The sequence below is a fragment of the Protopterus annectens genome, chromosome 4.part1 (assembly GCF_019279795.1).
Source record: "Protopterus annectens isolate FY-2018-M chromosome 4.part1, PAN1.0, whole genome shotgun sequence".
Classification (NCBI taxonomy): domain Eukaryota; kingdom Metazoa; phylum Chordata; order Ceratodontiformes; family Protopteridae; genus Protopterus; species Protopterus annectens.
Genome location: NC_056734.1, coordinates 888,416,844 through 888,442,736, shown reverse-complemented (window position 1 = coordinate 888,442,736; position 25,893 = coordinate 888,416,844). Strand labels below are relative to the sequence as shown.

General features: G+C 39.1%; 1 protein-coding gene across 2 annotated transcripts in view; it reads left to right on the top strand.

Moving 5' to 3' along the window:
- Positions 1-25,893, top strand: part of LOC122801105 (major facilitator superfamily domain-containing protein 8-like) — a 1,359,614-nt gene that overhangs the window by 881,330 nt on the left and 452,391 nt on the right. For both annotated transcript variants that reach the window (XM_044070628.1, XM_044070627.1), the window contains one exon: positions 3,168-3,251. In XM_044070628.1, the coding sequence (XP_043926563.1) occupies positions 3,168-3,251 (84 nt within the window). The remainder of the gene's footprint in view (positions 1-3,167; positions 3,252-25,893) is intronic.

Sequence of the window (25,893 nt, the reverse complement as noted above, 5' to 3'; positions counted from 1 at the left end):
TTAATTCCTCCTGGCTTTAGCAGCAATTATTTGTCTGTATTAGACCCTCTAGCAGGATGTTAATGTCATCGGGAAATTTATGATAGCTCCCATTTCGCAGTTGTCTGTAAACTTGGTGAGCCAGAGGCTCTTACCATTAGCTTTGACTAGTTTCTTGGGTCCTATTTGTGAGCCAGCTTGTAATCCAGTGAGTTGTGTAGGGATTCATGCCTAGTTTGGTGAATTTGTCCTCAATACCTGAGTGGGTATTGTGTTGAACAACTTAGCCAAGTGTAGGTAGGCAATATGTACTGTTTTCCCTTCTTCTATTGCCTTGGTTACCTTCTCAAAGAAGTATACCAGGTTAAGTAGGCATGATCGTCCTTTGACAAAGCCAAACTGGGATGGGTCCAGTGTTGGTAGATTGCCAATGTCCTTGTTGATCATTTATTTAAGTCATTCCATGGCTTTGTATAATAGACTAGTCAGACTGAGTCAGTAGTTTCTGGGTTTGATTGAAGTCCTGATAGGTCGTGTTTCAGGCTATTTAGGGGCAACCTGGGATATTGTTATGTCCCATTGAGGCTGCGTTTTTAGCCTCCTGCTCTCTGCTGATGTTGGTGGGGCGTTATACTGGTAGGAATTTCACAAGGAGTGGCAAGGATGGAGTGGGGAGTGAAGTTTAAGATTAATTTGTCAGCCAGCAGATTCGCTATGTCACTGCTCAGTGAAGGTGGTACCATTTACTACCACTTCTGCAAACTGTTCATGTTATCCTCAAGTTTGTGGACATAGCTGTAGAAGGTCTTGTGGTTGTCCTTAGCCTGAGAATCTATTTTGACTTCATAATTGGACTTGCTGGATTTAATTACTCCTCTTAGTTTCTTGTTTAGTTTAATTAGTGAGCTTTTGTCACTATGAGAGTTGCACTTTCTGACTTTGGCCATTACTTTTTTCCTTTTTTGATATACCTTGTTAAGATTAGGATTCCACCAAGTGGTTTGCTTTGTGGATTATTTTGGTATTCTGCTAGATACAGCAGCCTCTGTGCATTCATTTACATGTTTGTACAGTGTTTCATTGAATAAGTCTGCATAAGTTGTTGCAAAATCTGAGTTGGGGGGGCATTACATTTTGAATTGTGACAAACTGTTGCTTAATCAGCTGTAGTTTGTTTTAGAATAGTTTCTGGCTGTAACAGGCCTTTATAGGTTTTCTACATTGATTTTTATTTCAAATAAGATATCTGACCTCACCAGTGAGGAAGTGATATGGGGAGGGGTGGGGGTCGCAGCTCTGTCCCATGTTCATGAGGACTAGGTCCAGTATGATTGAATCTCTGGATAAAGTACAAACTAACTTATCATGAGTATTTGTATTGATAAAGTCCAGTAAATATTATACCTGCAAGTTACAGGCAGTGTATGCTTCCCAGTCTGTAGAGGGTATAGTTAAAGTCTCCTATGAATAGAGTGTTTGGCTGGATATAGAGAGCCTCAAGTATGTCTAAGTAAGAGCTATGGAAATCTTGAGACACAAATGGTGACCTATAGTTTGCTAAGATATGGTAGGAGGCTGTATCTAAGGAGATTTGCACGTGGATGAACTCCAGAGTTATCATCCTGTTTAACCAGCTTTTAGGTAGACCATGGTCACCAAGTTCTGCTCTGAGTTTCCTATGCATTATAGAGTATAATCCTGCCATGAGGACACACAAGAATATACATCTGCATTCAGTAAATCAGTCACAGAAGTACTGCATAAAATTTCTTTCCGTTTTTAGGCTTTAATTTTTATTCCTTCTTGGCCATTATAAGTATGATGCGAATGTGGAACAGTAACAGTCTCTTCATGTGTATGAAAAATATTATATCAGCCTTAGGAGGCTATCTTTCAAATTTTGTATGAACTCTAAAGTGGTCCTCCTTTTTTGTATAGCATAGTTCATGTATATCAGGTCATACAATCCCCAGACACTGCTTTATAGATAAGTAGACATTAGGTATCCAGAAGTGGCTTTTGGTATTATCTCCATCAAGGACTTTGGATACTTTAAGAAAGCTGTTTCATATTGGTGCATTATAGCTACTTCATACTATATGGAGTTCACACATACTGGAAGTTTTGTAAACCTGTGGATGTCTCTTACATTGCTTTGCTATTTAATGAGATGCTTACTCTTTTATTTTTTTAAATTTTCTTTTAAATAGGTAAGCTAGGCTAACATTTTCTGTGGATTCTCCTTACAGTGTCAGAAGATGAATGACATCTGTAATATAACAGTAACAGTAAAAGTGATGCACAGCAAAATAAGAATCAAGTCCTCGTGTACACAGACTAAGCAAATGTCTTTTTGTAGTCATCAGTGGTTTTATAAAGTTCTAAATTGCACTGTTTATGCAAAATTCAGGTAACACACAGTATTTGCGATTGTTGTTTGCTAGATAAGGAGTCCGTCTGAGTGCATAATAGTAATAGGTCCTACTTCAGCAAATAATGAAAGACAAGTTACAGGAAGAGGAGGCTGAAGTAATTTATGTGGATGGCATGCAAATGTGAGAAACAGTGAAATACAGGCAGAGAAACCTATTTCTTCAGTGAGCCATATTAAATATGACGCCTTAGATTTGTCTGAATAAATTTAGTAGGGAACTTTTTATTTTGGAGCCTCCTATGAAAAAGCATAATTTTGTAAAGAGCATTTTGGGGTGCATCAGGTGCAGCCTTTTTTGTGCTCAGTTCACTAGGTTAACTAGATATTCTGAACAGAACCCAAACACGATCATGCTTTGTCAGGTTTTCTTCATTAGACAGGAGTAATTTATTTGGTAGCAGGTATTCTCTCACTTGGGGTTGTAGTGTAGCATACAGTGTGTCTGATTCCAGGAAATACACGGAAGAATGAAGCATTTCATTTACATTGTCTTTATAACTAAGTCAAAAGAGTTCATCTTACAAAGACAGGTAATAAAACAATAAAGCAAAGCACTTTTAAGTCAGTTATGTCTGAATTCATTATCATTGCAGTCATATCTCAGAAGTGTTGTGCCTGCACTGAACTCACATATACAGTCATACTGATCATTTTTGCAAATGTAGACATGCATTCTGATGGCATGATTTAAGTCTGCAGAGAGCATCACCATTGCAAGTACGTAGTAACTTATTGTTCATTGTTTCCCGGTTAGACTATGGTGACACCTCTTACTCAGAAATACTTTGGATTTGGAGAGCTGGAGAACAGTATCATGTACTTCCTTTGTGGTGCTGAGGTAAGTACGGAACTTCCTGTAGAATTTGATGCAAACTTGACAATGGTACATTACAGTGTCTGTGTTGTAGCATTTATTACTGCAGCCATGCAACCTACATACAAAGCACTTATTTACAAAGAAAGAGTAGTTTCACATTGTGGACAGGTGCAATATTGCCTAAAAACAGATAATGTCCTTTGTTATCTTTCATATCTGCTAAGAACAAATTATGAAGGCTTTCTTGATGATGATGATAAAATAACATGAATTTGCTGTACTTCATATACTGTGGCCTTCTGCTGAAACTGGCATAGAAAAGACTGCATAAACAGACTTTTTACATCTATTTAGTATCGGACAAAGTAATTTCCCCATTAAAAATACATTGACAAAGTATTGAAGCTTGCACGCTGATGTTTATAAAAATGCACGTAGATTCTGCATTGACACTGACAGAAGTCTGGAAATTTCATCTAATGTACTTGAGGGTTGGAATGGAGATATTAAATCTGTTAGTGCTGTTTTTTTTCTTACTTTCTTTTTCTTTAGCAAACATATAGCCACTTCTATGCACTATTGCAAAGCCTGTCAGTATTGAAAGCCTCTTCTTACTTGGAGGGGGGATCACTGTTAGAGCTTTTTGTCAAAAATGTGTTGCAACGCTGACTTAGTTTTTAATGTATGATATGGTTAGCAATACATGCATTGAAATGAACAGCTGAGTAACTCACACTGTTATTGTACCCTTAAAATTCATCTGTATCTTTTGTAATGAAATATTAATTTAGATCGTGACTAAAGAGATATAATTAGTTATGGTGGTGACGTGATATCAGCCTCCATGATTTTACATAATATGCTCTTATTTCAGTGACTCTTGATGCCTGTAATCCTGCTCTGAGTCACAACTTATATTTTTGAGCTGTTCTATAATTTTGTTAATTGACTCTTGATCCACTGACCCAGATATTCCTGATGCAAATTCAATTTGTCCATTAATCTTGATGTTAGATCACAGTTTCTACTAATTCTTTACCACATGACACTTACTTTTTGCTGGGACCAGCTGTTTCTGTTAATCCTGTAATTGTGCCTAATAAAGGTGATCCTAAAGTGGTCTTATGTCTTTATTTTTATTTTGCAGACTGGGAATGATCAACTGGACAAAATCCATTTACATCAGCAATGCAAAAAGAAATTCTATAATAAAAATTGACATTAGATAAAGAACTTGGACAATACAAAGCATACTTGCAAAATGTAGTGAAACTCCAGACATGTACTTCGTACAACACCTAAAAATAATACTGATAAGAGTAATAGTAATAAGTGAGCAATGTGTGTGAAAACAGCTAGGAAAAGTTTACACTGTCACAATCACATAAGGTAATGTAATGATTATACAATTATACAAACAAAGCAGCCCGTCAGAACTGTAGACACCTCAGCTGGCTGGTAAGCTAATGCTGCACAACTCTCAGCTTTTATTTATAGAACTGTGTAAGCTCTTTGGGCACAAAGACAATCTGGGAGCGTAACTCTCAACTGTACAGATTTTCACAGAATGCCCAGATTTTTGCCTCATATTTCTGGTCCGTTTTTTCATAAAATCATGGTTTTCTGGCAAACTAGTCTCAAACCATTAAAGATTAAAGTTAGAAAATGATAAAACATTTGCGTTTCAGCCTTCATACCCTTCAGAAAATCCATGCTAATGCAAACCCTGTTCTTCTATCAACTTTCTAAGTTTGTATGAGCAACATTTAAAAACTGTCCCTATTTGTGGGCCATTGTCCCACTTTTATTTATGGCTTTCTCCTGATATCTTGCTCTAAGAGGTTGAAAGCTATGCCTGGGAGCACACATTAAGTGAATTGCCAAAGTCATACCAGGCAAAAGGAAGTAGAAAGAATCCAACCATGTGTACTTTTAATTGGGGAATGCAGCTCAAAGTTCAGTTACAGATTTGCTGTTCTGAACTGCTTGGAAGTTTCTAGAAGGCCAGTGCTTGCTTGGGCTAAAGGGAAGTCTCCGTGTTCACCAGTGGGAGTGGTTAACATTGAATAGCCTTCCTGTCCCTGGAGGAGTGGTTACTACCTAGAAGTTGTAGTTTTATTGGCCATTTTGGGTCAATTCTAAACTCCTTGATCTGTCTCTCTTAAAACCAGGCTGCCTCATGGTTTTGGCGTCTTTTCAGGCTTGCTAGTTGTTGCTGAAGCACCTACCAAGGGGAGAAAATGCTGAGAGAAGAAAAGGAGCCACTTTTGTGATTTTAAGTATTTTCTTCTGATTTTTTGTTAAGTTTTACTGCTTTACCGCCTACTTTTTGGCATTTTCCAGCTTGCTAAAGTTTATATCTGTAACAGTAACAGTACTTGGAACACATCTAGAGCCAGTTTACTGCATTTCCTGTGTTGCACTTAATTTAAAATCGTTTTTTCTCTAAAAACTGCATTTTACCTGATTTTGGCCTAGCACTCAAGTGTGGGGTCATTTATTACACTGTTGTGATTATTTTGCTGCTTGTGTATCTCTGCTACCTTTAAACTACAACAAAAAGAAAAAAAACAAAAAAATCTTGCTTTTTTCCCACTTTCTGAAAGTTAAGAAAGTTCAGTTACAGATTTGCTGTTCTGAACTGTTTGGAAGTTTCTAGATGGCCAGTGCTTACTTGGGCTAAAGGGAAGTCTCTGTGTTCACCAGTGGGAGTGGTTAACACTGAACAGCCTGCCTGTCCCTGGAGGAGTGGTTACTACCTAGAAGCTGTAGTTTTATTGGCCATTTTGGGTCAATTCTAAACTCCTTGATCTCTCTCTCTTAAAACCCTACAACTCTCGTTTGCTGTTTTGACTGAGCAGCATCGGGCAGTGCCACCTAAACAGGTTTAAACTATTCCAGGCTCCACAAAGTCTGCTCTTCACTTTTTCCCTTAGAACTGTTCAAACTCTCAAAGTAATCACTCTATTCTCTTTCTAAAGCCCTGCACTTGCTCAGCTCTTATAAGGAAACACTAACTAACTAAAGCACTACGCCCTCCTTGACATCGCATAAGTATTAGACTCGATTGGTCCTTCCTGATCAAGTGAAAATCAGTTCCCTTCCCTAATCTGATCAGTAAAAACAGTTCCCTATACTAAGCTGGTATGTCCAAGGGTCAGTTTCAAGGTTACTCTCCAGTCCAGCTGGTGAATCTGGGAATTTTGAGGCAATGTTACAATTGCCTTATGTACACAGACAACCCTCTCCTCCTTCCAACAAACTCTAATACATGTGAGAGATGCATTTACACAGCCAAACTGGAGGCAGAGCTCTCTCAACCCAAGACTGGAACAGTCAGTCAGGAGGAAAAGGTAACCACCCACACCACAAATCCAGTCTCACACAGTCCTATTGCATCTGCATACCCAACACATAAACACACAAAAACATACTGGAGGCTCTAAATAAAAATCTGCCTAAACAGCAAAGACCTCCTAAGCAGATATCCAAGCAACAGCCACCCCTCAACAATACCCACAAATCACATATCTCACAAAATCAGTGTGCCTCACAGTCACAGCCCTTAAGGCCAAACAACACACCAAATACACTAGTTATAGGGGACTCTATTGTCCGGCACACTGATTTCCCGCTCACCAGACTGAACAAGGAAAAAGTCACTGTAAGCTGCCTGTTGGGTGCCAGGATCCGCCACATAACGCAAGCACTCAGGTCACTGCAAAGCAAGTACAAGTATGACTCCGTCATTGTCCATGCTGGTGTGAATGACCTGAGATGTACCTCCCTGGACTACATGAAAAGAGACATAGAGGAGCTCTCTGACCATGTAGCCCAGGCTGATATGACCCTGACCTTGAGTAGCATCTTGCCCTCACCAAGAATGATGCCACAGTATAAAGACAAAATGATCAGTTTCAACAATTGGCTAAAGTATTGGTGTCATTCAAAGGGGATCCAGTGTCTGTCAGCCTGGGATGACATGCTCGACAAGCCACGTTTCGCTAGAGACGGCTTGCACCTGTCACCCTTAGGCTTTTGTATACTGGCCAAGGCTCTTCCACCCCCATAGTGCCTTTTTTAGGCAAGGCTCAAAGGACAAACCCGCCTCCATAGACAACCCAAGGATAAAAAAACTAAAAATAATGCTGCTCAGTGCCAGAAGTCTAAACCTCAAGATGCACACACTCGAGGCTCTCCTCAGTATGGAGAAAATTGATGTCTGTGCAGTAACAGAAACCTGGTTCAAGGCTCCTGAGAGCACCCCAGCACTACCAGGTTATAATTCATACCATGTGTTTCGGCCCCAAAACTCGGACCGAAGCACAAAAGGAGGGGGAGTATCTATATTCATCAAAGATACCTACACCTCCAGGTTAGTGGCACTGCATGAAGCATCAGAAACCATCCATGTGCAACTAACAGCAGGCAAAACTGCCTTACAGTTTGTAGCCTGCTACAGAACACCCTCCCTATTACAGGAACCCCACTTGGCATTCCTGAGAACACTGGAGAATATGAAGGTCTCTCCAAACACTATGTTATTGGGTGACTTCAACTACCCTAACATTGACTGGGAAAACTACTCAAGCCCAAGCACCCTCACCCAACGGTTCCTTGAATTTATAAACTCTAATGCAATGGAACAACTGGTCACCACTCCCACAAGAGGGAACAACATATTGGACCTGGTCATCACCAACATGGGGACTCTATGTTCCACACCAGAGGTAAACCCCTCATTGGTAAGATCAGACCATAAACAAATTTCCCTGGACATCCATATCCCGTCCCCACCCCCAGCCAAGGAAATCACTGTAAAGAATTACTCAAAAGCCAACTTTGCACTTCAAAAGACTAAGGTGGAATCCTTCAAAGCCTCTGGGCCAGAGGATAATACAGCCCAATCGGCAGAATCCTTTACAAATGCATTCTATGAGCACCTGCAGGAATGCATGGATCATGCTATCCCAAATAAAACCAAGACTCACTCCTCCAAAAACAGGAGACCAGTCTGGTGGACCCCGGCCATAAATAAGCTATACAACAGAAGGAGGAAGCTACTACATGACAGAGCAAAATCACAAAAAGGGAAGGCATCTCTGATCAGTATTAGCAAGAAACTTCGATCCCTCATAAAATCATCAAAGGCCAGTTTCGAAAGAAAAATTGCCCTAGACACTAAAGATAATCACAAGGCCTTCTTTAGTTATGTCAGGAACATGGGTGGAAACTCCCAGATATGCTCTGAATTGCTGCATAACGGTACAAAATATACCGAACCTACAGATGTAGCCAACATCCTGGCAGACAGATTCAGGGCAAACTTCTCCCCCCCTTCCCCCAAAGGAGCAAATGCCTATCCCAACTGAATGTAACCTCCCTGACATCACAGATGCACAGGTGAAAGCTGCCCTCTCCAAAGCAAAAAACACAGCATCTATGGGACCGGACGGTGTCCCAGGCTGTGTCTTACATGAGCTCCAAGAAGAACTGAACCCTCACATTAAGTCACTGTTCAAACTTAGCCTTACTACAGGATATGTACCCAAAGAATGGCATACAGCTACAGTGGTCCCACTCCACAAAGGTGGTGCCACAACAGACCCCAGAAACTATCGCCCCATAAGCCTGACTAGTCTGGTCTGTAATGCTATGGAGCGTATTATCATGGAACTCATAAACAAAGACATTGGGAGCCTCCAGACACTGGACCCTACCAAATTCGGCTTTTTAAGGGCAGATCTTGCCTTTTTAACCTAGTTGATTTCTTTGAAACAGTTACCAAAGCCATAGATGAGGGCAAGGTAGTCCACACAGCCTACCTGGACCTTGCAAAAGCCTTCAACACAATACCCCACTCAGGCATCATAAATAAGCTGTCCAGCTTACATATCAACCACTATATCACAAGATGGGTTGCAAACTGGCTCAGAGATAGAACCCACATGGTCAGAATCATAGGTGCCATGTCCTAATCCAAACCAGTTACAAGTGGCATCCCACAGGTCTGAGTTCTGGGACCTCTCTTGTTCGGTATATACTTCTCTGAGGTTCAGGCTAACACGGGGGGATTATGGCTGACAAAGTTTGAGGATGACTGCAAACTGGGGGCCATAATCGAACCTCCAGCTGACACAAGCATCCTCCAAAAGGGTCTCACAGAGATGGATGCTTGGTGCCAGAGCCACGGCCTCAAGCTAAATGCTAAAAAGTGCATAGTCATCCCCTTTGGGAAAAACAAGGAGCCCACAAATTACCACATAGTTGGTAATCCATTAAGTACGGAAGAAATAATTACAGATTTGGGGACCAACGTAGATAGTAATCTCTCCTTTGATAATCACGTTGCCAAAGTGGTTAGAAAGACCTTCTATATAGCCCACCTTATCATGAAAGGGTTCGCATCTAGATCAAGAGAGGTCATTGTGCCCCTTTACTCATCAGGCCCATAATTGAATACAGTGCCCCTTTTGGGATGTACCTTACCCGACACCTGCAGCAACTGGAGAGACCCCAAAAGTACCTCACCAAGAGGATCATGGGCTACAAACAGATGTCCTATGCAGCTTGACTAAAGAAACTCCAGCTCTACTCAGTTGCTTACCGTCTACTCAGAGGCGATCTATGCCTGACGTACAAAGCCATGTCAAACCCAGAATTAATGGACATGCTCCACCTCAAAAAATCCAAGTCCTTTAGAGCTACACGCTCCAGGGACCTAAACCTTAGCACAAAAATAAATAGGACATGCTGGAGGGACAGATTCATTTCCCAGACGCTCCCCTCACTTTGGAATAGAATCCCAATTCATGTTATACATAGCCCCTCGCTGACCCTCTTCATGCGAAATTTGGACACGTGGATGGGAAATCGCAAATTCACCCCTGGGATCTCTCCTGTGTCCCTGCTAGACAGAGGCACAGTAAACTAATCTTAAAAGGGTACCTTCTGTGACCTACTTTACAGAGGCACAGTATGCTAATCTAATAGGGAGGTGGAAGCCAAATACACTCTGGCTAGGCTTATAAATGCCCTAGGGCAGATAGCCTAGTATCTACCTATGAACCTATGAATAGCTCTAAGCCTTAAATCTTTGCGCTGACAGTGCCTTGCACTGTTTAACTCACACATCTTACATTCAAATAGTGAAAGCAAAAAAAAAAAAAGTTAAAATCAGAGATTCCAGCTCTTACCAAAATTACATAAAAATAAAATAATTTGCACACATTTAACTCATTAACTCAAATGTTCCATTTTTCATTTTATTTATTTTGCACACAGTGAAATAAGAGCTTTTAGTAAAGGGTTTTATTTCATTGAGTGTCGGAAATTCAAATGGTCAAGACCATATGATTGAGTTCCTGAAAACTCAAAATAAAAAAAAAATAAAATAAATCTGTTTTGCAATAGGCAAGCCAACCTTTCACGCCCACACCCCCTGCAAATTATATATATATATATATTCTGAGATTGCACTACAGTGGGAAAATGGGGATGTTCCCCAATCCCCACTGTACAGTGATCTACAAAGAACTGCTTCAGAAGGGAATTTACCCTTTTCCCCACTGTAGTGCAATCTTGGAGTATATAATTTGCAGGGAGTGTGGAAGGCATAGCCCCCCCCACACACACACACACACATAAGGGATACGGGGAAAGGGTTGCCCTTCTGCAAAATGTAGATTTTTTCCCCCCAAGTTTTCAGAAACTCGATCATATTTTCTCACCATATGAATTTCGAGTTTCTGAAAACTCGACGAAATAATATAAATCTATTAGTAAATGCTGCTGTATCTGCAGTTTAAAATAGTTATTACAGACTGACAAAGGTAACAAAATAAAGAGGTATTCATGAAGGGGAATTGACACCATAAATTTTTACTGCTGACTGACTGGCAGCACTGAAGTCAATTCCCATCAGACTTAGCTCTCTTAAAGGGACATATGTATGTTATTACTGCATATATCAATATATATGACAAATGTAAGGAGAAACTCCAGAAGAAAAATTCACTTAAAACCAGTGTCAGTATCACAGAATATGCAAACGGGTATAATCAAACTCCAGTTTTACTTAAATCCTGCTAAGTATATTAAGTTCAGCTAAGTATATTATTTTAACTTCTAAAATGCAGTCTAAAAGATGATGTGGAAAAAAAGTGCTTCTCCATTGCATATAAAAATCAGTATGAACATATCATAGTATGTGATGAAAAATATAAAACATTAATTAAAACAATACTGTAAAAATAAGAGTATCGTGTAAAAAAAAAAAAAAACAGAACTGTAAGGCTTACAGCAATAATCATTGTGAGCAAATGCTACTTTGTTCCCAGAAAACAAGTACATGCATCTGAAGTGAGTTACATAATAAAATATGTACCCAACTCAAAAAAAAAAAAAAACATACATTTAAGATAAATAAATAAAAGCAAGCAGAGCCCTATTCATAAACATGTGTGCAACAGTATTGCAACTTCACAAGCAGTAAAGTGCATGTAAATGCAAATCCATAAAAATAAGAAAGAGAGAGAAAGTGCACACCTCTGCTATACACTGGCAAAATGAAAGCAATGAACCCACCACTGGGTGCCCTCAAACGCCATGGTTCATGACATGACAGACGCATACACAGAAGGAAACTAGGACATACATTTATGAGAGGAAATGGAACAAATTTATTGCATATGTGCTCTATCCTTTTAGTGAATGGGCAACCTGTACATCGCCTCTCTGACTGGGGAATGGGCGTTCTCTAGCAGGGTGTTAATGAACAGGTAATGTCCACTGAAAAATGAGTCCGTCACTTCAGGGTAGTATATTAAGCTGCTGTGGAGCTTGGACTGTAACAGAGTGAGTGGCTGCCATTATTTTATGCTCACTAAGCAGCACTTTAGCTGTTTAATAAGTGTAAAATTAAAAGAAACATTAAAAAAGAAAGAAAACTGTGTTTGTGTGTGTGTGTGTGTGTGTGTGTGTGTGTGTGTGTGTGTGTGTGTGTGTGTGTGTGTGTGTGTGTGAGTGCATGTGTGTTTGCATGCCTGAAAGGAGGAGTGTGTTTATGTGAATAAGAGAGTGAGATCGGTCGACCACTGGCAGCAGCAATTAAGAAGTTTGCATACCTCTCGACCTTTTAGCTCAAGAAATCTGGATAAAGTTTAAAATAAAGGGGGGGGGGAGGCTCAAAAATAGGAACAGATTTTAAATATTGCTGTCATAAAATTTGAAAGTTGTTAGAATGACAGGATTTTTGTTACCATGCATTTTCTAAAGGAAATAAAGCCTAACATTCAAATGTATCTCATTATTTAGTGACTTCAATCCCCAGTGATTGACAACAAACCACAAATGTTATGAGTAAGGGACCAAAAATGAGGTAAACATCTGGACATTTTTCGAAAATGTTATATTTTGCATGTAAAATACTTCCTCCAACACCATTTATAGATACTGCAACAAGTTTGAAACATTAGGCAGAGGAAATATTTTACATAAAAAAAAAATGTATATATATATATATATATATATATATATATATATATAATTTGTGTGTGTGTGTACATATATGTGTGTGTGTGTGTGTGTGTGTATATATATATATATATATATATATATATATATATATATATAGATAAATATAGATATAGATATATATAATATAGTAATAAAAAATAAGTTAGCTCAACACAACAGTTTTACAGACAGCCCATTCTCTAAACACAATAATGCCCTTATGGTATGTGTTACTGTGTAAATAATGTCTTTCAACAAGTTGGGTCTCATAATACCCCTGGGTGTGAGTTATTTACACAGTAACACACACCCTGTCGGGCATTATTGTTTGCATAGTGAAGTTGCTATATTTAATTAGTCAGAGTTTAGCCAAGACACCTTGGTATATAATTGCACTCTGTCATTGCACCAGGAAGTACTTTCAGTTGTTCATCCTGCACAAAGGTCTTACTAGATAGGAGCAGTTGGACAGGTTCCATATGGCTAACTACATATTGGACAAGATTTGCCAACCATGCCTGATAGTGGAAGTGGAGTTTTGAAGATGTAGCCAATAACTTTGCAAATAAATTTGAGTGCTGTGACTATACTGGTCATCAACACCCTCCAGGAAAGACCTACAAGGGCATAACAGGAATATTTTTGTCATCTGCCAGTTACATCCTGCAGCAGGTTCTACATGGCCTGCTGACTCATGTGAACCAGTATATAAAAATCCCTGTCACAGTGTAGGGTGTGACCGTTGTATTGCAAAGTTTCTGGTAGGTATGCTGCCTAGCAAGCTTCCTTGGTGCAGCAGATGGCACATATTTACCTATTTGGGATCCAGCTACAAATAATATAAATGATTACACCAATAGGCTTGCATATTACTCAGCTAACTGCAAGGTAGTACATGATCCCATGAGTCACATTGAGGATGTCTTTGCTTGCCATTCACTGGCAGTCATGATACAAGTGTGTGTTGTGTGTATGTGGCATGCAGTGCCATGTACCATATATCTGAGTCAGAATTCACAACTCATGAATGTTTATTAGATTATGTGGGATACTCACAGTAGCCATGACTGCTGATATCCATAGGCATTCCACAGACTTCTACACAGAAGGCCTGTAACCATGCTCACTTCCATGGGCAAAACATCACAGGATATGACATTGGTCTCCCAAACTTGCAGTTCCCTTCTCTGGGTAGCTCCAGTAGCAAACTCCCAAACACAACACAGACTATAAGCTGTATATTTATAGCCTGCTGCATTCTACACAATATGAAGCCAGGGAACCAGAATGAACAGTCTAAGGATGATATTGGCAGTGAGGAAGGGGGAAGAACTTTCCACTCACTGTCCCACTGCAGGGTGCACATGTGTTACAGCATCAATAAGTACAGTAAATATGGGATGCTATAACTACACAGGTCTTCAGGTGAAGTTAAGATATGATGCCTGTAAGAATAGGTTATACTCATTAATGACTGAAAGATGGTAAATAGGATGACATATGTATCAATATCTATAAAGCATTGCAGTCAAGCATTAACTGTAATTTATACATGATAATCAGCACGGGTTCATTGCTAGTGTCATTATTACCCAAGCTAGTTGCATGGCTAAAGCTACAACAGAAGCCACAGAAACACAGTGGCCAGGACTTCAATGTGTCTCACATGACATAGCAATCTGAGTAGCTTCTGCCCCAGCCTTCATGAGAAGCAGATTGCCATGACAGTTTTTCCTGACTTCTAGTCTTGCATTCATGCAATTCTGGTAGCCCTTTGGCTAGTAATACATGCGCACCTGCCTCTAATGAGAGTCTAGACTGTCAACATGCCTCATCACCTGGGCAAAGGGTGTATCCACAGCAAGTGTAGCTAGATGAGCACATGGTGCAGATATTACAATGCATGACTGGATCACCAGAGAAATACCAGATGAATGAGGAGATTTATAGCTGTCTGTCTGAGGTGCATGCTTATTGCAGCTATGAGTGAGTAATTTTGGGTAGCAAATGCAACACAGCATGCAGATGGAGTTGTGTATTTTATTACATAGCCAGCCCTGTTCAGGACATTGGCAACACACTGTATATTCTGGCCAATGACATTTATAATCCAATGTGTTCAGTGACCTACTGTTCAGGATATTGGCAACACACTGTATGTGCTGTGCAATGACACTTTATAACCCAATGTGTTCAGTGGCCTACTGTTCAGGATATTGGCAATACACTGTATGTGCTGTACAATGACACTTTGTAACCAAATGTGTTCAGTGTGCCTACTGGCACACTGCGTATCAAGTACATAAGCTACACACTGTAAGATGTGGCCCTGGGTATGCAGTCCATATGTAGAATGAGACTGCACTCACACACTGTGCCACAACAGGTCTTCATGGTGTTCCAGAGATACAGGGCTTTGAGGTACTGCAGCATCACTGATTTGAGAGGCATATCCATAAGACAGCAGAAGCAACACTTCTGTGTGGTGCAGTGAGAGCTGCGGAGGTGCCTCTACTGTGAGCTGCATATGACAGGGCTCTATAAAAGACCTACTGTTATGTTAAGTGCATGACCTGCGGAACCTGTATTGGAAGTCCTCTCTGAGCTCTGCCACAGCCTGTTACATGTAGGTGACATGCATTCTGTCACAAGTACCAGAGCTCAAGCCAGGACTGCATTATGACAACAAATGACTGTGTGATGCCATTAATTATTTTGTCATACTGTGGCAATTGCTGAGCAAATATCAGCTAAAGATACCATTCCTTTGTCCAGTACCATAGCCATCCACATCATCAATGTGACAAGGAAACCTAAACATACCCCTAGCAGAACTTGTAGTGTTGTACAGTGTCAGCTTCAGTATATCCAGACCCCTGATACCCAGATATGTTGTGGTGACAGACCCACATACTTAATCTGGCAGAGCCCAGTGTGATTAAGTGGTTGCCATTATCCCGTGATTTTTCATTTGTGTGTGAAATGAGGATGGCAAAAAAATGATCCACCAGATAGGAACAGCATAGTCACTCAGAGAAAGTCTCTTGAATAGAAATTTAATATCACAAAACAAATTCACAAGCGATGGATCACAATATATATTAAGCGTTTTGTCAAAATTACTTAATCAGAGTCAGGTCTGTTGCCCATCTCAGCTCTAAGATGTAGAGCCAGACAAAGTCCTCTTTCCATAATGGGAACCTCCTCTCCATGAGTGGTTTAGTGGAGGAACTAAAAAAAGTATTTTGGTTAAAAATGTAGCAAACCACTTCCTACAAATGTAACAAGTGGCTACACTTAGAATACCACACATGAAGAGATGAAGAGCTTCAATGCTTGTGATATGACCAGAGATAAATACAATATCAGCATCCATTTCTGAATGATGGCACTGCAGTACTGCCCTATCAGCAATTGCAGACTGTGTCCCCTAACACCTTGCACCTGGTGGAGCAGTATCCTTCATTTCACCCTGTATATGCCTCTGGTCCTATGTGAGTTGCTGATAGTCATTGAGTAAATACTTGGTGCACTCCTAGCTTCACTTGGATGCCACATATTTTGGCCAGTCAGGCAGTAGATCTGGAGTGGCATGCACAGAGCAACTGTATACATCAGTGCTATATAACACATATGCATTATTACAGTGTTGAGTACTGATACAGGTATGAGGATAGAGACTATGCATAACCTTGTGTAACAGCATTGTAGATGCTGGAACACTGTGATTGGGTTGTGTGGGATACTGTCCATGTGAGTATGTACTACGTTATTCAGCCTCTTCTGTGGAATTTGGAATGGATGGAGGACCTCCTGGTGGGCATGTGTGAGCTACTAGGTTTTCCTTGGCTCATGGGGCAATGAGGCCAGAATATCTAATACCAGTCAGGTGTCAGGGAGTGTGATGGCAGTGGGTGGCATCACAGTTTAGTAGCATATAGTGGGACCATAAAATCCTTGCCGGCATTATGCAGGACCTATCTGCTATACATACTGGGTAACCTCATCTCTTGGCAGCTGATGACAGGAGAATGGCCATACACATCAGTGCCTCACCCTTCCATGTCAAGTAGTGCCACCATCCTACCATATATCTCCAGGCACATGACACAGTAGGACCACCTTCAGGGACAGTACAGGCAACAGCTTGCTGTGCCCTCACAGTGGCAATGACCTTTGTAGGCAGATCTCTGCTCCTGAATGACTCCCTGCCTGGATTTGTGTGTGTATGTGTCTGCCTGCATAGTTCTATACATAGCTATATAGACCTTGTCTGATATGTTTCTGCTATTTTAGTAATGTTATATATGTGTGCGATTTTAAATATATTCATGTTATATAAACGTTCACATATATATTGGTGTCCTATGTGTTCCAGGCTCCCACCTATGCAGCTATACCAATGTGTCATTAGCTATGAGGTATTTGTGAGGATGTCATGCTAGATGGCTGCCACAGTGGTAGTGACCTTCTTGCTCATGTATTCCAGCTGGGTGTGTCAGGACAGTATACTATGTCTCTGTATCATTGTGCATCTACAGCATATGCCTTAGGTAGTCTCACTTTCTAACTGCATGCCACATCAGTCACATATACCTGGCATGCCATTTATCCACTTCTCTGCATGTGCTGCCATGCATAACATCTTGGTTTATAAATTACACATGATGTCATGTGCACACATCATGTAAATAAGCTATGTGAGCTTTAGCACACTACATTTAGGAATATCAGAAACAGAAAAAGATATATCCTTAAATGAAAACACTGTGCACACCATTGCATGTCTACAAAGTTAAAATCTACACTACATTATATACAATGAATCTACTAAAACAGGCAGTAAAATGAAAAACTATATATAACCATTGTAATACATGAACCAGGTTGGGTTATGAATGGATTATGCATGCCTGCTGTGTTGAATTACTTGGGCTTCATTTCATGAACAAATCCAAGCATATAAACTGCATCTATAAACAATATCAAAGGCAGAAACAATACACTGTGAATAACTGAATACGTGAGTGATGGACAAATGAAACTTTCAATGACCTATGTATAGTGCATTGGTGACAGAATTGTAAATATTAGTAAATGGTACTATCTGTGTTAATATTTTACTTTGCAGGTTACATGATCACATTTATTTATATGTTGATTGCTAAACTGATTGACTGACATTTGTTTACAAGGTTAGTCTGTATGGGCCTAAAGAGATCCTTTTTCAGAGGTGGGAAGAAAAGCTCCAGTACAAAAATACAATTTACAGTTAATGATTACATTTGAGGTATAAAACAATACAAGTATTGAACGATAACTATACAAAGTGCTAAATAAATAAAGACACATTGTATAATGTTGTAATCTTTTTAAAGTTTAACACCATACTTTGACTAAATTAGAAGATGTGGATCCCTGACATGTACTTAAAATTTATTTTATATTATTTGTATTTATTTACTGGAAAGGTCCAACTGGGTATTATCCATTTTCAGCGGAGGACCTTGGAGAAAAGCTCCATTTGTTTACATTGCATTTTACTTAGTTCCAGTTAAACACAGAGTAGTTACATTTCTATTTAAATTTCTGCACATACATTTGCTACATTTATACCTTCTAAGATTTTACAGAGGTAGAAGTTACTAAGGAGAAAGCCCACAGGCAACTTAATGGATTGTACAGGTAACAGTTATGTATAAAAACTATTTTGTTATTTGAGTAAGAGGTTGAGAGTATTCTGTTTAAGGAGATTATTTAGAGAGTATTGTACTGTGAGCGCAAAGTCTTAACCTTGTGATGAGCATGTGCAGGACTAGGACTGGTTAAGATGTTGTTTAAGCGGTGGCTTAAAGTTACTGAGTTTGTGAAAGCTATTTAGTTGTTCGGGAATACTATTCCAGAGCTTAGCAATGTACTGGGAGTAGATACAAGTCTCCTGCAACATTATTTGACTTATTTGTGAGTAGTAATGTGTTACTACAGTAGAACTTAGACCCTGTGTTGGACGCTAGGGCAGTAATACATTTTGTAGTGCAGGGCACTTTTTTGGATGATGAATGAGTTTTTGTGCTGTAGTTAGTTGTGAATGTTAGGTAGTTGTGCATTTCAAATCAGTTTAATTGCTTTAAGTTATGACAATGATGGGGCCCCTGAGGGAGATTGGTGGCAAATCTAGCTTTTTTATTCTAGCAGGAGGCAAGTTTCTTTCTTTGGGTATCATTTAAGTTTATTAGCACATGAATGGCATATAAGAGAATTGGCAATAAGAAGGTGGTGGCTAGAGTTTTTTTCTTGCAGCATCTGTAAAGAGTCCATTGATCCTATAAAGGGAGCTTAGTTTCAGGTGTGTAGATTTAATGGTGCGCTGTATATGCTGGTCATATTTGAGATTGTCATCTATTACAACACCTAGAGGTTTACTGTGAGTAACAGTTTCAAAGGCTGTATTATTTGTTGACTTTATGGTAAAAGATTGCTTTTGATTTTGGCAATATTTTGAGGTAAAAAGTATTAACTCAGTCTTCTTGGGGTTGAGTAGAAAGTTTGATTCTTTGAGCCAAGTTTCCACGTAAGAGAAAGATTTTTGGGTGATGTCTAGGAGCTTATTTATTGTCGAGGCCACACACATTAACATTGAGTTGTCTGCATACTGAACTAAACTAGCTTGGTGAGTGGAGGTCAGGTGGTCATTAATAAATATATTAAATAGGAGAGGGCCTGAGGGATACCTGTAGTAACTGTTTAAAAGGATGAGTAGGTTTGTTGTCATTTAACGGCTTGTTGCTTTTCAGATAGTTAACCAAGAAACCACAATGAATGCTGTGAAAGTCTTATTGAGGAGAGCTGAATGAGCAGCTGCTTGTGTGAGACAGTATCAAATGCCTCAGACAAATCCAAGAACATGGTGGGCACAGACTATTGTTTCAATGTTGGTTTATTATATTAATAAAATATAGTAGAGTAGTAGTTGTGCTGTGCTGGGGCCAAAAGCCATATTTTGTTATTGATAGCAGGTTATTTGATGTTAGGCATTGCATCAGCTGCATGTGGATGCATTTATCCAATATCTTGGAGAAGGGGAAAGAATTACTGTTGGTCTATAGTTCTCAAATTGTGTAGATGTGCCACCTTTGTGCAGTTATATGCTGTAAGATTTTTTTCCCATAGTGATGGGACGTATCTTTCTGCTACGGACTTATTAGTTAATATGGACACAGGAAAGGCTACATCTTCTGCGGCCATTTTTAGGTAATCTGATGGTAGTTGGTCTACAGCTACAGAAGTAGTTTTTAGGTTAAGGAGCAACTTCATTATGAAGAAGGTGGGTACTGGATTTAAAGTGAAGAGCTCTGGGTGGTTTTAGTTGAACAGAGGTAAAAAGAGGGTGCCAGATCTATTACTGTCTAAGAGAGATAATATTGATTGCATAAATTAGGAATTATGAGAGGACAGTCTGTTGTATTGTCTGTTTTTGTAGAGGGGGGTAGTGGTCTTGCCAAAGTGGAGCAGTTTATTTAATGATTACCAAAAAAGTTTTGGTTTGTTTTCATGTTTGTCTGGTAGGTTGGTAGAGTGTATTTGCTTGTCCTGTTTGACATGGAGTTTGGCAATGGTTCTAAGATGTGTAAATTGCTGGAAGGCATTTTGAGTTCTATTTTTATACCAATTTTTCAGACGTTCTGCCTTTTTATTATGAGTTTTTTTTTTTTTTGTTTCTTTTGTCAGCCATGATGCGGGATTGGACTTTATTATTAAGTACTGGTGTTAGCTTATCTAAGGTCTCTAAGAATATGTTATTAATGTGAGCTACAGCAGTATCTAGTGGCATTGTTCTAAGTATATTCCAGTTTTATTGTTTTAATGTTTCATTGAAAATATCTTTGCTGAAATTGGTTGTTTTTTTGTATTAGATTGTAGATAATGTGTTTATCTAGGTTATGGTGAGTTCTAATGGCATATGTTACTATGTGGTCACTTATATCTGAGAGGTAGCCTACTATTGTCAGTTTGTGTGGTTTGTTATCCAGTCTAATGTTGAGTAGCTCCCTGAAATTTTACTGATTGTAGTGGGCGTGGTTATTAATTGTTTGAAGTTGTATAAGTTTATGGAGTAAGTGGGGGGGGGTCATGGAATTTGAGTTGCCAGTCTATATTTTAAGTCTCAAAGTATTAATAGTTTCATGGTTAATTTGTTGGGATATGCAGTGCAAGATGTTTTTAGTGGCATCAATGTTATTCCTCGGTGGTATATAAATTGCTGATAAACATACAGTTTTTATATTGTTGATTTTTCGGTGTATTTTTACAAGTTCAGCATTGTTAAATTTAGGTATTTCCTGTGGGAGTAAGGTGATTGTTAGGAATTGTTATAGGTGATTGCTACACCACCTGTACCATTGTTTTGTCTGTCATGCCCGACTATGTTGTATCTGTGGGGGGGGGGTATGTCATTATCCTTTATTTCTTTTTTCAAACAGGTTGCAGTCGCCATGGCTACATCAGGAGTGTATATGCAAAATAAGCATGTATGTCATGGATTTTATTGTACAAACTTCTTAGGGTCATATTTAGTAAGGTGAGTTTGGATTTTGGTTTTGTTGAGAGGTATTAGGCGACTGGTTAATTTGGGGTTGAAAGTGATGATTTTATGAACAGTGGGACCTGGGTTGGAGTGAATATTTCCAGTAATATTTTAAATTTATATTTTACAGAGGGAAGAGTGTGGCCAGTTATATTTTGCTCTTGGTTTGGTATTTAATCTTAAAATTGGATACTTAATTTCAAGATATTTATAGATAAATCAGATGTAGTTTGTACAGATTGGGTGTTATGGAGAAAGGCAGTCTGGGTAGATATTGATATTCTTTGTGAGCATTGGTTGAAGATCTAAGTATTTGAAGGAGGTGTATTTGATAATTGTTTATGAAGGCTAGTAGAGTGAGGAGGAATAGTAAAATAATCTGAGTTGGGGCATTTTATTTAACTTGGGTATTATCTTTGTTGTAAATTAGGATTAGAAAATGTTAGAAGGGTACTTGGTTGTAGAGATGTAATGTGATAGTAACATGCGAAAAGGAATAGGAGAGTTTAAGAAAGTGTCTTTGGTGATAAACTTCTATTGATTATTTTTCTTCAGGAGGGAACCGATGGTATTGGTTTGAGGAACATATGGATGGTGCTATGGAAGTATAAATACAGAGTAAAAAGGGGTTGGGCAAGAATTGGGGGTAGGTAGAGGAGTAGAGTGAGCCCTGGCATTAGTATGGACAAATGAAGTGGGTTAGAAACTTTGCAAGAAGACAGTAAAAAACAATCAGTGACTAAACTTAAACAGCCACAAATCTGTTGAGAGAAATAAGTAAAAGGAAACATGTAGTTTAAAAAGCCTTTGTGCCAATATATGAAAGCCTTGGTTTTGTTGCTCTGGGACACAGTTTTAGTAGGGGATTTAGTCCAATATCACCTTGACCTGACCAATGGTGATACATAATAGTAAAAATTGCGCCTGACTATTAGAACAACTGTATAATGGTAAGACAGTTTCTGTAGTCTTTGAAGTGCAAAGCCCAAAGGCTACTCCCCACACCCAGAGATCAGAAAACAATGAGAAACAATAAGCCAGAATGCAGGACTGTAGCTGTGGAAAAATACTGATTCAGAAAAGAAAGTGGTTACACAAGCATCTGGGACATAGGAGAAATAAACTTAAGGAAGGGAGACAGTGGACTGCTAAAAATAATTAATGAAGCACAGTTGAAGGAGAAATTACCAATGGGACAGCTGTGGTCTAAGAAAATGGAGCTATTATAGTGGACAACGTTATTTGTTTTAGGCTGCCATAATATTTATAATTTACATAAAAATGTAACCCACATACTGGTGTTCAAGCTGCAGACTTCACTGTTACACACACATTGATTTGCTTGCATAGACACTTCTATAGAAAAATAAAAAGCCATTAAAGAGGCAGTTGAGTGTACAAACTCAGTGGTGACTGTGCACAAATACAAGCTTAGAGCTGACAGTGGTTTAATAACTGTCTCGGGCAAGGAGAAATAAGAAAGGAAGGGAGACAATGGGTGACTTCCTTGAAGGCATGCAGTTCCACTGAAGAAAGACAGGGGGATATAATTAATGGGAGCAGCAAGTCTAGAAGAAGTGAAGAAAATATAAGAGAAGGAAATAGTCTGAGTAAGAGCAGTAGGAGTAAATGTCAGTGTCTGCTGAGTAGTAGTGAGTAAAAGCTGAGCAGTAGGATGTCTGTGGGTTTACAGACTATAAGGCCATTGAGAAGCACTTGTTTCAGACTAGCCACTGTGCAGGCTAACACTTACTTAAAGCACAGGGGTAGAGGTGGTACAAAGTTTGTTCAAAATAAATAGTGGGTAGATTGAGTGGACTCGGGCTCCCTTTTGGATGAAGAAAAGTGATGAGCCTGATATTTGTATGTTTTAGGGATGTTTTCAGTGAATCCTGTAACTCTCTTGCACCCTACTGGGGGGTAAGGATGAAGTCTGGATAGTACATAGAGTATATAAAAATTCTATGCAAGTGATTATCAGGAATGAATAATCATGATATGGCAGGAAAATTAAAGGTATGTGCATGCAGTGAGTGGTGTAAATGGTACATTTTATAGACAGAAAGCTTTAACAGTATGAAGAATACTAAACAGGTTTTAAGAATGAGGTAAAGATTAACAAGAGGGTACCCAAACAATACACTGCATACCACAGAGTATGCTTTTAAAAATAAGTTATTTATTTTATGTGGAAAGATGTGCTACATTTAAAATTTCAAAAGCTCTGATGATTTTATCATGGTATACAGTTATAGCTATGTACTTTCAGGTATTTAGATTGTCTAAATTATTTTTATTTTATTTTATTTTAGATGTTCTTCTTTCTCACTGCTGTGGTAGCCTTTTGGCTATATGGGTTGTAGCTTACCCAGGATACAACTATCCAGCTGTGCGAAGCTCTGGCTCCCTCCCTTCCACAAATATAGTCTGACTGCTGATTGTCCAGTCCGTTAGAGGCAAATCAGTAGTCAGATTGTAGAAATCATAGTTGTTTCTTGCCTCAAGAAAAAGCATCTCTAAGACTTCACAGGAGCAGATAAGTCCCCACAGGGCAACACACATAGAAATTCTGGTCCTTTTAAGAAAATGTTGTTATATTTTTTTTTGGTGACTAAAAGCAGTATTTCCCCTTTAAGAAACCAAGTATGTTTTACAATATTGGAAGTTTACTGCCAGAGACTGCTATTTTATATCTAAAGCTTATTTTATATTTTGGTGGTGATTATTATTTTTTGTAGTAAATATGTACTATGTATGCAAACTTTCAAAGTATTTCTATAAATTTAAGGATAGAAAAGTTTTAACAGGGCAAAAAACATTGTTAATGTTATTAGTGCTTGGGTGCACTTCATGACAATTTACCTGTTGTTTTTTCTTTCTTTTGTCAAGGTATATAGAGTGGAAGTACTTTATCTCTGACAGGAATTTCTCTGTTCTGCTTATGCTTTTGCAGGAAAGGGGAGTGTCTGGGTAAGTGTGTGTGTGTGTGTGTGTGTGTGTGTGTGTGTGTGTGTGTGTGTGTGTGTGTGTGTGTGTGTGTGTATACTGCTTGTGAACACTTTTCTGACAATTTATCCTCTGACTAACCTGTTCCAGCAGTGCCTACCAGTTTCAGAGGCCTTCTTTTGCTGTAGCATGGATGCTTACTCTGTTCCTGCTGGTCCTTTTCCTGCTTTATATGAAAAGAAGAAGCAACACAATAAACTGTCCTTACCATCACCTTGGGCTCAAACAGTGCTCCAGCTGTTGTTTCTCAAACCCCACTCACTTGCTTCTTTGAGCTCCTGTGGTGTAGTCCTTTCAATCATCATTGAGTGGGGGCAAACCACATCCTCTATGGCTGTTCTGCTGTCTGATGTGGACAAAGAAGAACAATCTTTGGGTCTGGGAGACACTAAAGGGGATGCTTCTTTGGGTAGATAGGAAAAGAGCCTTCTTGACAGGGCTGAAGTGTCACCTCCTAGTCAGACCTCATCCAGGGTGTTTCCAGCAAAGAAAAAACATGGTGTCTGCTCATAAAAATGTTTTTCTACCTTAGCCAGGCAGTTATTACAGGCTGTTAAGCCTGGTGTTCAGAAGTCCTTACACGGGGCAATATCACAAAAGAAATCCTTGAGAAAAATTTGAATGAGTATTCTGACATGGTTAGAGACATGACTTCTTATCCTGCAAATTCCCAAGCCCAAAACTCTGATTCTGAGAAAGCGTGATTCTCACCATCCCCTTTGGAGGATTTTTCTTTTTCTCAGACTATTTCTAGTGTGAATGCATTGTTTTTGTGCAACCAATTGGATGCTACCCCAGAAATGAGGAGATGATATGATATGTTTCTTATGGATATATCAAATTCTACACCTGTCCCTCTTATTTTGCCAGCCTTAGAGGATATATTTAATGCTTCCTATAATGATCCTGACTCTCAGCCTTCAGTCCTCAAAAAGGCAGAAAGACACTGGAAAGTACTACAGAGTAACAATTTCTTTTTCATTTTAGACCAGACCCAGCTGTTATTTATGTATCTTGTCCAGCTGTAAAAAGACTGTTAGTCAATGCCAGCCCTTCAACTAGACAAGGTTTTGAACAGTATTTGTAAGAGAATTTTCTCCTGTTCTATATTCTTAACTAGCAGGTACATATGTAAAAGCTTATTTTGTTTTGTGCAGACAGTTTGAGGGAATACTGTGATATGCTTCCTTCAGAGAGTAGCTCCTTTCTGAATCCTAGTGCTTCTAATCTGTTTCAAATATCTAAGCATGCTTTGAAGTGTGTGCATAATTTTGCAGATATTGTGTCTAGGGTCACTGCTTCTACTACAGTTTTGAGGAGATCTGTCTGGGTAGGTAAGCAAAACTTTGATGATGAAGCAAAATCTGAAATTTTGAATGCTGCTTTACATAAGGAGGCTTTTTTTTGGCCCGTCTGCTATTGAAGTCCTCCAACAATTTGATGAAAGAGGGAAACTAATTCAGGGAAAGTCTAAGATTTTTTCAAGTTGCCCTTTACAAATCTCCCAAACCCTCTACTTTTTTTTAAGAAACCAAAAAAAGCAATCTGTGCCACCTT